Source organism: Balearica regulorum, chromosome 9 (assembly GCF_011004875.1).
Source record: "Balearica regulorum gibbericeps isolate bBalReg1 chromosome 9, bBalReg1.pri, whole genome shotgun sequence".
Taxonomy (NCBI): Eukaryota; Metazoa; Chordata; class Aves; order Gruiformes; family Gruidae; genus Balearica; species Balearica regulorum.
Window position 1 is genome coordinate 18,282,893 of NC_046192.1, and position 15,924 is coordinate 18,298,816.

General features: G+C 65.3%; 1 protein-coding gene across 2 annotated transcripts; it reads right to left on the reverse strand.

The window, feature by feature from the left end:
* Positions 1–4,456: 4,456 nt before the first annotated feature.
* Positions 4,457–15,070, reverse strand: SLC12A9 (solute carrier family 12 member 9). Of its 2 annotated transcripts, XM_075761381.1 has the most exons (13): positions 14,796–15,070; positions 12,258–12,392; positions 11,962–12,099; positions 11,435–11,734; positions 11,101–11,208; positions 10,877–10,988; positions 10,610–10,767; positions 10,261–10,343; positions 9,789–9,913; positions 8,284–8,476; positions 7,923–8,097; positions 7,124–7,270; positions 4,457–6,744 (listed from the first exon to the last, which is right to left on the reverse strand). In XM_075761381.1, exons 1-13 carry the CDS (start codon positions 14,989–14,991, stop codon positions 5,897–5,899), a joined length of 2,718 nt encoding a protein of 905 aa, XP_075617496.1. In that variant the 5' UTR covers positions 14,992–15,070; the 3' UTR covers positions 4,457–5,896. The 2 variants fall into 2 exon arrangements, with proteins under 2 accessions (XP_075617496.1, XP_075617497.1); XM_075761382.1 differs by lacking the exons at positions 11,435–11,734; positions 11,962–12,099; positions 12,258–12,392 and having other exon boundaries at positions 5,689–6,744.
* Between the last annotated feature and the right edge of the window lie 854 nt (positions 15,071–15,924).

Consider the following 15,924-nt stretch of genomic DNA (forward strand, 5'->3'; position numbering starts at 1 on the left):
GCTCCGCGGCTGGCGGAGCGGCGGGGCCGGAGGGAGGCAGCGGGGCGGGGAGGGGGTGGCGTCTCCAGCCCGGCTCTCCCGCAGGCCAGGCTCCATTAACGAGATTATTATGCAAATAGAGCAGCCCTGTGCCACCCGCCAGCCTTACCTCATCCCCGCCGGCGGGGAGGCAGGGCGGGGGGGGGGTCCCCCGGCCCCCCACTCCGGGGGGCTGGTACAGGGCTGGCAGTACCACTCTGCCTGGCACCCCCCGTTCGGGGACCCTGCTGCCACCGCCCGGCAGCCCGGCACCCAGGAGGGGCACCGGTGGGCACGGCCGGCGGCCCCTGTGCCAGGAGCATCCCGGCGGCTCGGCACCTCCTGCCGTGCCCGGGCACCCGGGGCGGGGGGGGCGTCCCATCCTGCCATGGTGGGTGCAAGGGGAGAAGACCTGTGGGTGGGCAGGAGACAGAGCCTGGGAAGCTCCGGGTGAGAGGGTGGGCTTGGGGGTGGCACAGGGTGGCATGGGGAGGAGACCATGCACACACACACACACACACACACACGCAAAGGTCCAGGAATATTAAACTGCATTGCAGATAAATCCCCAACATAAATATCGTGAGCTGCTCTGCCACGGGGGGGCCCAGCAAGGAGATTTATAGCCCGGCAATTCCCACCACCCGTGGTGGCCCCCCGCAGCAGCCACGTACGCTGGCCCCACGCGGCCATCCACCTGCCTCGCTCAGGGGTGTCCTGCCACCCTCGTCTGCCGTGCTTGCACAACCCGGGTGCTCGGAGGGGGCCCTGGGTCTTCCTGGGTGCTGGGGTGGGAGCCCCAGGCAACAGATACTGGGTGCTGTGCCACACACACCACAGGGGCCCTGCTTGGTGTGGGACAGGCGGCCCAGCTGGCATGGGCACTGTGGACAGTGTGGGCCAGCCCCAGGCACAGCCGTGACCGCCTGGGGTGGCTGAGGCTGCACTCTCCTGTGCTGGGGTGCAGGGTGCTGGGCATGGCCTGGGTAAGGTGCCTACTACAGCACCAAGGCACGCAATGGCACACGCACAGGTAGTGGCACACATGTACCTCACATGTACACCCATGCACACCGACACGCACCAGGACAGACACACATGCTGTGCCCCCCCTGCCACACACACACTCACACGTGTTTATGCACTGCCATCCAGCTCCCATTACAGGCACAAGTACCCTGGCACACTCATGCACACTCACACACACACTCGGGTGTTGCAGCAAAGCTTTCCTGGGGCACACACCAGGGCTGGGGGGGGCTCTGTGAATCCCACCAGAGAGATCCCCCCAGCTTGGGCACCCTGACCAGCTGGACACCACCAACCCCAGTGGAGTGCCCTCACACCAGGCTGCTTTGTGGGTGGGCACAAGGTGATTGGCCCTGCCGCTCACTGGGGAGGGGGGGGCTGGCTGGAGGGTGGGGGCGCAGGGCTGGGTGCCATCACACCAGCCTTCTCATGCCTGCACCTACCCAGCCCCAAGACCTGCTTGACACCTTGGTGGGAACATGATGGATGCAGATGGGAGGCGGGGGGGGGGGGGGGGGGGGGGGGCTGGCGTTATTAACAGCCCTGGGTATTGCTCCAACAGGGCTGTAAAAATTAAAGGCGTGTGGATATAAAATAATGGATAAATCTGAGCCGGCCGCAGAGCGCTGCAGCACCCCGCAGGAGTTGGCATCTCGAGAAGCCAGGGTACAGCAGGGACAGGATGGGCACCTGCATGTAGATAAGGGGCGGGGGGGGGGGCAGGCAGTGCCTGCAACTGCCTCCAAGTGCCATCGCTCTCCCAAAAAAATCTCTGCCGAGTGCCCTGAGGGGCTGCGCGGGTAGTGCCAACCTGCAGAGCTGGCACTGCGAGGCAAGTGGCTGCTCCAGAAGCTGCGACAGAAGGAAAAGTTGTGCCTTTACAGACAGGGCTGAGGGCACAGGGCACTTACTGCGGGATGTCCGAAAGTGCTGCCCAGCCCATGCACCCCAGCGGGCAGGATCTGTGCCCTGGTGCCAATACACCCAGCCACGGCCAGGCTGGTGTGACACCGAGGTCCTGCGGCCCACAGCTCCAACCCCGAGCAGGGCCCAGGGCAGCACCCACCTCGCCAGCCCTGCTCCGCCCTGCCCGTCCCGTGGGCCACCCCGCCGGCATCCTCATTTTCCCCGAGATTAGCCGCGGCGCGGGAGCCTCCGCACACCGCCAGCAGGTGACAAATAAGATTTTTCCACTCTCCCGAGCACCCGGCATGGGTCTGTCATTGAAAATGCAAAGCAGCGCGGTGCCAACCTCTGCCGCCCGCCCTCCCCTCCGCCAGTCCCTCAGTGCTGAGCACCCGGCCGACTGAACTCCCCTGCCACCACCGCTGGACCCCTCACTGCACCCGCTGCCCCCCACGGCAGTGCCGGGGTGCTGGGCACAGTGCCCTCATGCCCAGTGCAGGTTGCTGGGGGGTTCCTAAGAGGGATGCTAATTTGGGGACATCAACCTGGGCAGGCAGCATGGTCTCACAGTGCCCTTTGGGTGCACCCACATGCCTGGTCCTGCAGGTGGGACAGTGGGCACGGAGGTGCATGGGGGTCCCCGCCATGCTAGGTGTGTGCACCCCACCAGGGCCTGCTTGCCTCCAGGGAGCGTGCCAGGCTCTGGGGTGGGCACGTGGCGGGCTCCCCCCGGTGGTAGGGGGTAAGGGTTTAGCCCTCATAGGAAACATTTGGCCCAAGATGTGCCTGCTGGGGTGTGTATCACCCCACAAACCCCACCCCAGGAGACCCCATCGCCAGCACCCAAGGCGGGGAAGGACGGGAGCACTCCACCCCACATTTAGGCGCATCCATCCAGCTCCCACAATTCTCACCCATCGACCCAGCCCTCCCAAACCCCTCAGTCCCCCCCCAACCCTAAGCACCCCGTTACCCACTGCGTCCCCAGCCCAGAGCCAGGTGCCCCCCCATCAGCCCCCGGCCCTGCTCCCCCCGCCGCCACCGCGTCTCCTCTCCGCTGTTGTCAGAGGGTTGCCTCTGCCTCTGTCTGCGAAATTAATTCGGAGGTGGAGAGGGAGAATTATGTAAAGTGTGGTTATTCTGGAGCGGCGGGGGAAGCGCGGCTGATGGCAAAGTGCCTTTTTGTGTGTTTAATATGCATTTTTTTTCCAGCGGTGCATTTTCAGGCGGGTAATTTGCTGTCTTTTCAGACCCCGATCAGTATCATTTCTCCGGCAATGACAGCTTTTATTTGCACTGAAATGAATGCTGCGAAATTTCCAAGAAATAGCCGAGGCCCTGTTGGCTGCCCACCCCCACGGGGCCGGGCCACGGGGACCCGCCGACGCCTGCCCCCCGCAGCCCCCCAGCCGACTCCTGCCCACAACCCTGCTCAGCAGCAGTGCCTGGGGGTGCTGGGCACACGCGTGTGCTGCCATGCACACCCTGTGTGCGTAAGTGTGTGCTCCCTTGGCTCACCCTCCCCCTGAGCCCTGTGTGCTTATCAGTGTACCACATATAGGGATGTATATACACCCCAATGCATGTGCACATATAGGCACCCCTTGTGCATGTGCCCCCTCCCAATACAAGACCCTCCCTTCTGCATGTGCACACACGCACACACACACACTCCTAGTCTATGTATATCCCCCCCTTAATGCATACACACTCCCCTCACTGGGGCATACATGCCCCTCCTTGTGTGCTGGGGGGCTGTCCCCCCACTTTGTGTCCCCCCAGGCTTCAGTGCAGCATCCGTAACCCCGGGCACCCATCCCTCAGGAAGGTTTGGGCCCCCCCCTCCATGCACCCTTCTCCTGCCCCCAACACCACCCAACCCTTGTGGAAACTGAGGCACAGAGGGGGCAGTCACAGACGGGTGCTCTCCCCAAAGCCCATTGCCTCTCCAGGTACCTGCAGCGATGGGTGGGAGCTTGGAGAAGACGCAGGGTGTGTGTGTCTGTGTATGCCTGTGTGTCAGGAGGGAGGAAGAAATGTTGTTTGTGTAGGTGTGCGCCGCGTGGGCGTTGTGCGCTGGAGCCAGTGTGCCGGAGCTGCTGTGTAGCTGCCTTGGCGGCGGCCACGCACACTGTGCGTGCACATCTGGGTGCGCACGCATGTGTCCGTGTCATCCCCCTGCCCATGTGCCGGTGCGTGTGACGGCATGTCTGCAGGGGTGGCGTGGACACACACGTCTGTGTCATGCCATGTGGGCATCTCTGACTGGGACAGCATCTCCGTGTGTGTGACACTGTGCGTGCAGCTGGGTGTGCTCCCCACGTGTGCCCAGGCACACACGGCTATGGGGCAATGAACGGTGTTGGGGGGCACCCATATGTGTGCAGCACTGCACCCCCGGGTCCCCAGCTGTGGCGGAGCCAGTGCCTGGCATGGCCAAGGTTAACTCTGCTGGAGCCCATCGGCGCTGTGCGGGGAAGCTTTAATTTAATGAAGTGTGAGGCTTTTTATGGGCTTTTAATTACGTGGTGATAATTAACATTATAGGCCGCCGGGTCCCGCTGGTGCCCGGCTGCCCTGTGCCAGCTCCCGCCTGTTTGTAAATAAACCCTGTGGGCTGTGTGGTGCGCACCCCGGGGCGTCCCCCTCCAACGGCGGGGAGCAAAGCCAGCCCCAGGCCACTGCCCACCCCCCGGGGTGGGGATTTGGGCACAAACTCAGGCACAATCTGCTGCAAAAATGTAGGGAGCAAGCCCCACTTCCCCTTTTTTTTTTTTACCCCTAGCAGCACCCGGCTGCCTGGGTTTTTCCAGCCCTCCGGCTGAGCAGAGCTGCCAGCTGGCAGTGCCAGGCTTGGCGAGAGCGGGCACAGGCGGCAGTGCCGTGCTTGTCCCCCCGACCCGAGCCCAGCCTGGCCTGGAGCAGCTCCCCCTCTGTGCTGGGGCTAATAGGAAGCGATCCATCAGGCAGTGCCCTGGCGCGCTGCCCCCCCCCCCCCCCCCCCCCCCCCCCCCGTCAGGCACCTGATAGATTTATCACCCAGCGTCCAGGCAATTTCCTGCCCTCCTCTAATCAATAAGCAGGGGGGGAGGGCAGGGGGCAATGCCAGCTCCCCCATACAGGTCATGATGGGCTCAGGGAGGTGGCGATGCCCCATGAGACAGATCTCAGAGCAAGGCCAGGGGACCCAGGTGTCTGGGCAAAGCCACCACCCCGTCCTTGTATCATTTTCCCCCTCCCTGGAAGGACCAGGGGCTCAGACCCCAAGGTGGGGGGGACGGGTAATACAGATTAAAGCATCTAGGTGTCCCCCATCCAGCAGCACCAGAGGTACTCTGAGGAGCAAGATCTGGGGTGCCATACCCTGCAGGCAGTAGGGCCAGCACCCAGCTGCTACCCACCCCCCACCCAGCCTGACGCAGGGAACCCAGGCGTCCGGGCTCCCCTCCTCCACTCCTTCCCATTTAATTTTTCCTAATGAAAGGCAGGGAGGATGGCGGGGAGCCGGGGCACCAAGGTCGAGGCTGACTTTAATCAATCCCCGCTGCTGGCTGGGTGCCCGGAGGAGCCGGCGGAGGAGAGGCTGGGGGCTGCAGGAGGGGGGGGAAGCATGGGGAGGCGGGGTGCGGGGTGAGACCAAGGGGCTCCCCGCAGCCAGCCAGGGCACCCAGTGCTCAACCACCCCTGGGACCCCGCTCTCCCCCCCGACCCCCCCCAAAGAAAAGGCACCATGAATGCACCGCGCTGCCCAGCCAGTGCCGGGGCTGTGCCTGGATCCTGCCAGGGCAGCTTTAATCCTCTGCAGGAGACACCCCCCAAAAAACAACCCACCCCCTTGCACCCGGCCCTTCCCTGCCCGGGGCCGGGGAAGTCCCCAGGCTGGGGCTGCTAAAGGCACTGGGCAAAGGAGGGCACAGGGAGCCAGGGGGACCTGGGAGGGGACCTAAAGCTGGGTGCTGGTGACGGCACTCACCCCGTGCACCAGCACAGTGGGGCCCAGCCCACGGGTGAGCAGCTCCAGCTGGTGCAGGTACAGCGGGTAGAGGCTGGTGTTGGCTGGTGGCCGTGGCAAATAGAGGAAGCGTACGGCTGGCGCGGGGCTCTGCTCCAGGACGAGTTTGTTGGCAGCGCAGACATACTCATCCGACACTTGGGTGGCATTGGCCGGGAAGTTCACGGCCCCGTCCTCCTCCTCCTCCTCCACTGCCCCGCCGGGCGCCGGCCCCCCCGGAGGTCCCTGGCGGGTTTGCCAGTGCAGGCGGGTGACGGTGTCCCAGGGCACCAGCTGGATCTGGGCCTGGATGCGCAAGTCCTTGAGGAGCTGGCGCAGCTTCTCCTCCTGGGCATGGGGCATGGCACCTGCCTCCACGCAGAGGAAGAGGCGCAGACGGGCCCGGCGCCAGGCCCGCGCCATGTTGAGGACACAGGCCATCTGCAGCAGGAAGAGGCTGCAGGTGTCGGCGTAGCGGGCGCTGTCGGGTCGCAGCAGGTTGACAGGCCAGACGTGGATGGTGGGTGGGGGGCTGGCGGCCCGCCGCAGCTCCCAGGCCTTGTCCAGGCTCTCCAGCTGCCGGGCCAGCAGGACATTGCGAAGCATCTTCAGGGCATCCGCCACAATGCCCACGTACTCCCGGGCCGACAGCAGCTTGGGGGCAGCGGGCGCCCGCAGCGGGGGGAAGCCCAGGGGGACCTCCTCGCGGGAGCTGGTGAAGGCAGGGTGCCGAGCCAGACCGTCCTGTGGCACCGCGTCATCATAGAAGCCCAGCACCAGGGTGTTGGGGCGCATCCCACCTGCCGGAGAGACCGGGCCAGCCGGCTGAGCAGAGGTGGAGGGCCCCGCCAGCCCTCCTGGCACTGCAGGTGCCAACAAGCCCCGGCTTGGCTTTGGCATTGCTCGCCCTGGTGATTCCAGACCCCTCAGCATCGTGCACCCAGATGCCTTCAAGACCCAACTTGGCTTTGGCATTGCCCACACCAGGTGCTTCCAACCCCTTTGGCATTGCCCATCTAGGTGTCTTCATGCCCCTCAACATTGCCAACAAAGATGCCTCCAAGCCCCAGCTGGGCTTTGGCATCGCCCACCCAGGTGCCTTCAAACCCCTTGGCACTTCTCACCCCACAGGGGCAGCAGGATGGACCCTCACCCATGCCCAGCCTGGGTGCCACTCACCGAGGCCAGAGGTGAAGAGGAGCTGCCGGACGCCGTGCCGCACCGAGGGCGCGAGGGTGAGGCTGACAAAGGCCTTGACATTCAGCTTGTCCACCAAGCTCAGCCACGAGTCCTGCTGGGGCTGCAGCGGGTCCGAGGGCAGCATGTCTGGGTGGGGAGCGAGAACAGCATCAGGGGGGTGGGTACCCCATACTGGGAGCTCACCCTGGTGTCCCCATAGCACCCCACCTGCAAAATCAGTGCCAACCCCTGTGACCACCCCCAGCACCCACAAGATGGGGAGGGTGGAAACATGTGCTTCCAGCCAGAGATATGAAATTATACATAAATATATAAAAAATACCCAGGCAGCCCCATCCCCCCTCCCCAATTTCAGGCCATTAGTCACCACGGCAACAGCGAGGGGGGGAGCAGAGCCCATTGCATCTACTCAGGCGGGGATGGGGACAGCCACAGCGTCTGCCAGGGAGCACACATGTACAAACCAACATGCACCAGGGTGCAAACACACCTGAAGTGCATGGACACACCATGGCAGACATGAGGTGACGATGGACACAGGCACACGCATGTGCAAGGCTGTGCCAAGAGTGTGCCCAGACACAAGCCACCTACGTCCTCCATACCAAGCCAAGTCCAAGGTGCAGCACATGTGCCCAAAAAGCTGACATTCCCTCGATGTGCCCACCCTTCCCAGACAGGAGCTGGGCAGCAGCGTCACCCCAAGGACTCCAGGAGCCTCCTAGCACGACAGCAAGGGGCAGAGGCCACCAGTGCTGGGGGCAGCACAGACCCTCACCCAAGTCCTGCAGCTCAACATGGCCCAGGACATAGAGGCCGCTCTTCTTGAGGTCGTTGATGAAGTCAATGAGGCGGGCACTGCCCCGCGGGTTCTGCACCATCAGCAGCATCTGTGGGCGCCAGAACTTGACGTGGTCCTTCCGCACGTCCAGCATCAGCAGGTACTTCCGCACCTGGAGGGAGGAAGGGAGGGAAGAAGGGCAGCAGGTGAGGAACCCTCCTTTTTCAATGGACCACCCCACAAGAATGCCAGCCCCCAAGGACACACGGACCAGGACAGAGCTGCCATGGGGACACCGGCTTGGGGACACCAGCTCTTGACCCCATGAGGGGACACAGCAGTGGAGGACAGGGCTCACCTGGTGGAAGATGAGGGCCTGACTGATGTAGCCCCAGGTGCTGCTGGGCGAGAGGTAGTGGAGGGCGAGGAGGAGGAGGAGGAGGAAGCCCAGGCTCGCAGAGGCTGACACGGGGCTGATGAGAAACATCATGACGCAGCAGCCTGCGATGCCCAGCAGGCACGTGTGCCAGGTAAAGTACCGGAAGGTGGGCCTGGAGCAGGGAGAAAGGGACACCCGCTACCACATGGTTCCCATGCCAGTTGCAGGGGGGCTGTGCCAAGGTGCCACATCAGCCACCCCCAGTGAACCCCACTGTGCCAGCCCAGGGCATGTCAGGTGCCCCAGATGCCTGCAGGAGAGGGCACAGAGGGGAGACGGTACCTCCCAGGGCACCGGGCAGCCCCTTGCTGCCAGCCCCTGGCAAACAGGGGTAATGATGGTTATGGGGCTGGCACTGGCCTGGCACAGCCAGGGGGTCAGGTAGTGTCAGACAGCTCATGGCAGTGCCAGCAGCCACAGTACAAGCTCAGCCCGGCGCAGGGAGGTGGAGGCGGGGAGGCAAGAAGCTGTTATTTTCTCTAATTGTTGTTTTTCCTGAAAGGTAATTAAAATCCTTTTCCGCTGCGCTTGATGGAGACCTCAGTATGGGGAAGGGGGGGCACCAGATGCAGGGTGGGCGAGGGGCAGCCTCTCAGCAGCCTCCCCTGCAGCCACCACTCCTGCCCTATCCATGCCCAGGCAAGGGAGGGGCTGGGGGGGCTAACCCCCAGCCTGGCACAGACACCAACTCTCCCTTGGGAATGGGGCGCTCTGGGGGACCCCTGGGCAGTGCCACCCAGCCCTGCTTGGGCATCGCCCCTGCCCCACCTGTGGGTCTCCCCGCTTCAGAGGTACAGCACCCTGCACTGAGGGCGGCAGGCATCACCCAGGAGGGACATGAGGCTCCCCCCAGCCAACCTGCCGTGCCCCCCCAGATTTTGGCAGCCCTGCCAGGCCAGCCCCATGCCAGGGTACCCTGGTACCTCCTGTCTGAGGCTGCCTGCCACACACACTCCTCCTTCCTGGAAGATCATCTCCTCCCCCCACCCAGGATCCCCCTTCCCTCCCTCCCCCTTCCCCATTAGTTTAATTAGCGCTAATGGAAAGTGGGCTCCATCACCGCTTGGCAAGCCGCCCAGGGGATGCCGGGTGGGCACAGGCTATAAATTACCTCTGGAAAGCCTAAGGGGAGGGGGCGGGTGGTACCCAGTGGCGCTGGATTTATCTGTACCCGCTCAGCAAAGCAGTGCCAGGGTGTGGGGACTGTGCCAAGCCAGTGCCACACCGGGACCTGGTCCCTTCTCCCTCTCCAGGCATGGGGGTGTCTCTGCCCCCTCCCTAATGCCCAGAAGAGGAGTGCTCAGCATCTCTGTGCCATGGAGAGGCAGCAGGCACAGGGATGGCAGGGGAACCACAGACGGATGGATGGATGGGTGCCTGCCCAGCATCTGAGCGCAGCCTCCCTCCCCTGTGCTAGCCGGTACCTGAAGTTGGGGGCCGATGCCCACTCCAGTGCCAGGCAGGCCAGGTTGACGGTGGCATAAACCAGGAGGAAGAAGGTGGTCACAACCCCTGCAATGGTGTTGAGCTTCCCGGAGAAGAGCACCAGCTGCAGAGAGCACAGGGAAGGGGGGACGCACAGGGTGAGTGAATGCACCCCCCAGGATGACACTACCAGCACGTGCCTGAGCCAGCCCTGCCGAGCCTGGGGCACGCCACAGCGGTGTGCCAGGAAAGGGTACAGGCAGTGCCACGTGGGCACAAATCCCTGCCCCTTGCTGTGATCTATCCTTCATTTACGGGTTCAGGGAGAGAAGGGGACAACCGCAGCAGGAAACCCAGCATAGGGGGATACCCAGGGGCAGGGGGACATGGCAGGCTCCGCAACACCCAGCCCAGGTGCCAACCCACTTCCACGTGGCAGGGCTGGGAAAGGAGCATTGCCGGTAAACTCACCTGTACCACCAGCCAGGAGAGGATCACCGCCATCACAGGGTTCCCACTCGCAGACGTCTTCTTGGCCAGCACCAGCGCCCGGCCTGCAGGCAGAGGGGGGAGGTTGTGCTGGGGCACCCCAGTGGGCACCAAGAGGCTCGGCCACCAGCCAGGAGTCCTGTTCCCACACCCTGAGTGCTGGGGCACAGGCAAACGCCAGGGCACACAGGTGACCCAAGCAGGCACATGCCAACCCACAAAACATCACCCCCATGCTGGGAAGGGGTTTCTCCAGTGCCAGGGCTGGTCCCCATCAGGGACAACCTGCCGGGTGGGCTCTGGTGGGTGTCAGCATGCTCCAGGCACTCACCAAAGAGATCATCGCGGGCCAGGGCGTAGAGGATGCGGGACGCCCCGATAAGGTTGCTCATGGCTGCGGACAGGGTGGCAGCGTAGATGCCCACTGTGACCAGGGGTGGAAAGATACTGATGTCACGCAGGAAACCGTAGTCTTTCTGCAGGAGGGTCCTGGAGAGGGACACAGACGTGCTGGTACCTGCCTCACTTGTGCCAGCATGCCCTGGTACCGGGCACACCCTGGCACCAATGGCCCCAGCGAGGGGATGGGTGGCTGTACCTGTTGCAGGTGGCACACATGAGGAATGCCAGCAGGTTGTAGACGAGGTAGGTGAAGAGCACAGCGGAGATGGTGCCCCGTGGGATGGAGTAGCTCGGGCGCTTCAGGTCCCCTGCAGGCAGGAACAGGCAGCATTAGTGCCTGCAGGCACAGCACCCCTCTGCTCTCCTCCAGCCTCAGCTCCTACTCCTAGTGCCACCCAGCCTGGCACCTCCCGCCTGTACCTGACATGTTGGAGCCTGCCATGATGCCGGTGCAGCCATTGAACATCACTGCGAAGACGGAGCTGAAACTCATCATCTGCCCTGTGGTGTAGTCCACCCCGTACCCACCTGCAGGACACACGGGCACAGGCTGTGATAGGCTGTGTGACACCCTCTCCTTGGTGTCCTCTCCCGAACCATGGGAGAAACCACCCCATGGCACCTGTTTTGTGCCCATAAGCTCCCCCCACTCATCGGCAAGCCCCTGCTGATGTGGGGGTGCCGGTGTCACCCCTCCCCGGGGTGCAGGTGCCATGGTGGCTATGTGGGCAGGGTGGGGAGAGCTGCTCCTCACCACCCAGGTTGTCTCGAAGGGTGGTGAGCGAGAAGCCGGTGAAGGAGCCATTCTCAGTTTCGGAGCCGTTGAAGTAGGGCAGGCGGATGGGCACCCCGATGGGCCGCGTGGCAAAGAAACTGACAAGGATGGTGCCCAGCACGCCCGCGACGATGAGGAAGATGAGGAAGGTAGCCTTGGCGTAGATGGAGGCACCCACGAGGCACACGAGGAGGCAGAGGGCCAGCAGCACAGTGCCATAGAGCAGCTCGTACCAGTAGCTCTGAGGCAGGACGTGGACACCTGTGCCCACTTTTTGCCCTGGGCAGAGACAAGGCAGGATCAGTGGGGCTCAGAGGGGGCATCACTGGGAGCCAAGAGCCACCGGCACTGTGCCAGGCATGACAGACACCAACTCACCAGCCAGAGGGCTGGCAGAGTTGTGCCAGCTACGCCAGACATGGTGCCTGGCATGCCTGGCAGAGCGCTAGGGCTACTCGGGTAAGGGACACCCGCTGTCCCCTGCCTCCACATGTTGGGGTACTCACCAGGTGGGATCCCAAAGCTGTCCACCACAGCCTCCACCAGCCCCAGCACGTAGAGGGCACTGCCACACACGTTGGCCAGGAAAAACATGATCCCGATGCTGCCCCCGAACTCTGGGCCCAGGGCACGGCTGATCATATCTTGCTCGAGTCAAGGGAAGATGTCAGCAGCCCAAACCCCCACTGGGTGCCCCCACCCCTCCCTCCCAAGGCCCCAGTGTGACACCCTGAGGCTGCCAGGCCATCACCTGATTTTGGCCCACATGCCCTGCCCTGGCAGCACCCACAGCAAAGGATACAGTAGGCTCCTCCAGCATCCAGTGCCCCGTTGGTAGCAATGGCACACACGGACAGTACTGTCATGCCGATGATGAAGTATGCCACCGCAAACATGGCCAGGGCTTGGTACAACCCGGCATGGCCCACCACGAACCCTGCCAAGGACGCAGGAGAGGCCAGGGTGCCCGTTAGCTAGGCACAGACCATCCCCCAGACAGGGTGCTTGGGCACAGCCATTGCCCAGAGCTTGTCCCCACAGAGGCAGTTGGGCTGCTCCCGTCCCCCTGCCCACAGCTCCCCCCTAACCAAGCCACCACTTTTCCCTGACCGGGGTAGGGACACCCCCACCCCATGGTGCCACCACCTCCCACCTGCAGCAGCACCAGAGGCAGCCCCACCAGTGTCCCCCCCACCTCAGGGCATCTCCATCCTCCTGCCGTGCCAGGATCAGGCCCAGGCGCACCCTGGGCACAGGTGGCTCAGAGGGGCACACCCAAAAAACAAACAGGGCAGGGGCCCTGCTGCCTGCCCAGCCCCAGGGCACTGCATGGGGGTGCTGGGACCCCGTGCCCTGCTGCCACCCTCAGCGGGCAGGGGGGTGCCTTGCACCCCAGCTCGGGCACCAGGAGCCGACGGCCTCCCCACGGCATTTACGTCGCAGCCCCGCTTCCCCGCTGCAAAGCAGGAAGCAAAAGTAGCTCCAGGGCGTCCCCACCAGCCGCAGCACCACTCCCCAGCTCCCCACCCCCCCCTACCCCAGAGACAGGGTACCCAGAGCCCCCCGCGGCCCTGCCTGGGGTGACAGGAGGGGAGCCCGGCCGGCGGCGCCGCGGGCAGGAAGGGGCTGCCCGCCACTGCAGGGAGATGCCCTATCTCAGCCGCAAGCCAGGCCGCAGCCATGCCCGCGGGCAGCAAGTGGGGTGGCGGGGCATGACCGGGGCACGAGCATTGTAAGGAGCCCTCGGGGAGACAGGCTGGGTTTGGGGGCACCCCCTGCGGTCCCTGGAAGGCCGGAGGGTGCCCAAGTGCCAAAAGCGGGGACGGAGGGGGAGGGAGTAAAGGGGTGTCCTGAAAGCAGTGTGGCGGTAAGCAGGAGAGGCTGCTCAGCCTGGAGATCCGGGGCATGTTAGAGACAGGAGGGAAGCAGGGGGCTGCCAAGGGAAGCCATGCCCCCCCCACTGTGGGAGCGTTCCTCTTTCAGCAGCTCCCCTCCCCCTCCCCCCTGCACTTCCCTTCCAGCCCCGCGGCCCCTGGGGTAACGCACCCCCGGGCAGGGGGTCCAGGGCGGGTGGGGGGGACCCTAGTGCCCGCTGTGAGGTAGGGGCTGGTGTTCGGGGGTGCAGAGCCTGTGCAAGGACCCCAAGCAGGGGGGTGGGAAGGGGGTGAACGATGGCAGGGCAGAGCTGTGCCCCCCATCCACAGCTCGAGGGGTCCCTCGGGCAGGGGAAGGGGCTCATCGCCCCCCGGGGCCTGCCGGGCCGCCCGGGCACGCAGCCAACTCCCGCCCTGAGCTTTCCATGGGCGGAAAGTGAAAGAGGAAAAGCCCTCCCTGCTCCTGGACCCAGGCCGATGCCGCCTGTCCTGGGCTGGGCTGGGGCATCTCCCCCCACCAGGGCCCCCAAAAGGGCTGCCACCTCCCCCGGTCCCTCCCCAGCCTGCCCCCTTAGTTCTCCCAGGTTGCTCAGAAAAAACTCACAACCCAAACTGGGCGTAGACTGGGACCCAATCTGTGGCCTCTGAACAGCATGGGGGCGGGGGGAGAAGCTGGGTGCCTGATGGGGGACACCGAGGTCCTGCCCTGGGGACATCATGTGGGAACTGGGAGAGAAGTGGGGTGCTGGAGTCTGGCACTGGGGGATGCCTGGGGAGCGGTGGGGTCCCAGCACTGGGGGATGGGTGGACACTGGGATCCCACTTAGGGAAGGCACTGGGGTCCTCCCCCAGGGACGGTGGGGCTTCAGACTGGGGTCCCTTCCTGGGGGCACTGAGGTCCCTAACTGGGTTCCTATCCTGCAGGTACAGCAGAAGCCCTGGGGCCCCAGGCTGGAGGGGTCAGGAGGGGACACACAGCACTGGGACCCCAGCCTGGGGGAGATCTGAGGGGCACTGGAACTCCAGACTGGGGGGCTTGGGAGAGGGTGCTGGGAAGGCACTGAGGCCCCAGACTGGGGGCACTGGGGTGAGCACTGGAAAGGAGCACTGGGACTCCAGAGTGGGAGGCACAGGAGAGGGCACTGGGAGGACACTGGGAGGACACTGGGGACCCAGACTGGGGGAGCTCAGGGGGGAGCACTGAGATGTCAGACTGGGAGGCTGGTGGGGAGCACTGGGAGGACAAAGGGAGGACACCGGGGGTCTGGACTGGAGGGCTCGGGGTCAGCACAGGGGCTCCGGACACAGAGGGCTCATTCACGGGGGTTCGGGAGAACACGGGGCCCCGGGATGACACAGGGCCCAGACTGGGGGTACCGGCAGGGCTGCTGAGTCCCGGGGGGCCCCGGGCCGCGGTCGGGATGGGGGGTGGCAGGGGCGCCCCGGGGGGCGGCGGCGGCACTCACCGAGGCGCAGGAAGAGGACAACGCTGAACATGGAGAGCAGCGTGGGCACCACGACGCCCAGGAAGGTGGGCAGCTTGCGGGGGGCGGCGGCGGCGGCGGCAGCCCGGCTGCGGGCGTGCTCCCGGCCCCGCTCCTCCTCGCCCGAGCCGCCGCACAGGCGGTACGTGAGCAGCGCGCTCCGCTCCGAGCTCGCCATGGCCCGGCACGGCCCCGGCCCCCACCGGCCCCAAAACGCGCCCGGTCCCGGCCCCGGCCCCGGCCCCGGCCCCCGCCGGCCCCGCCCACCGACCCGGTCCCGACCCGCTGTGCCCCGCCCCAAGCCCCGCCTCATCTGACCACGCCCACAAACCGCTGTGTAGGCCACGCCCATGGACCCGCCCCGCTGGATAGGCCACGCCCCCACTCCCTTGGGTAGACCCCGCCTCCGGGTCAGCCCAACCATATAGGCCCCGCCCAGCTTGCCGGTTAACCACGCCCCTTTGGTGACCCCGCCCACAGCCCCTTCCCCCCCCCCCGTACCTCACCCTTCTCGCGATCCCCGGTCCCAAATGTCCTCCCACAGTGGTCCCCACGCCGCCCCCCAGCCCCAGAGGTGTCCCACCCCAACACCGCATCGTGACTCCCCAGCCCCAGCGTCACCCCACACCCCAAATGCCCCCAATCCCCGGCCCTCCCGGGGTCTCCGCACTCCTGGCACACTGACACCCCCTCCTCGAACTCGCTCTACTCCTCCCGGCACCCCAAAACCGGCCCCCGCGCCCCTGCATCGCCACACGCCCTCTGCCCCCGATCTCCCAGCGGCCACCACCCCGATACCGATCCCGGCACCCCCAAGCTGCCCCCGCTCCCCGGGCACCGCCAGGGACCCCAGTACTGCCCCCCCCCCCCCCGGTGCCCGCTCCCCGCGCCCCCCCGCCGGTGCCGGCCGGGCTCGGCTGCCCGCGCCAATTACCGGACAATCGGGGCCCTCGGGGGCGCCGTCCCTCCCTCCCTCGCTCCCTCCCCGCCGTCGGGGCTGGGATCTGCCCAGGCCCCGGGGTCCCACTGCCGCCGCTGCCCGGGGCGGCCGAGCGCCTCGCCAATTAGGTTAATGGGGTTGGCACCGGCACCGGGGCTGGAAGGCGGGGGG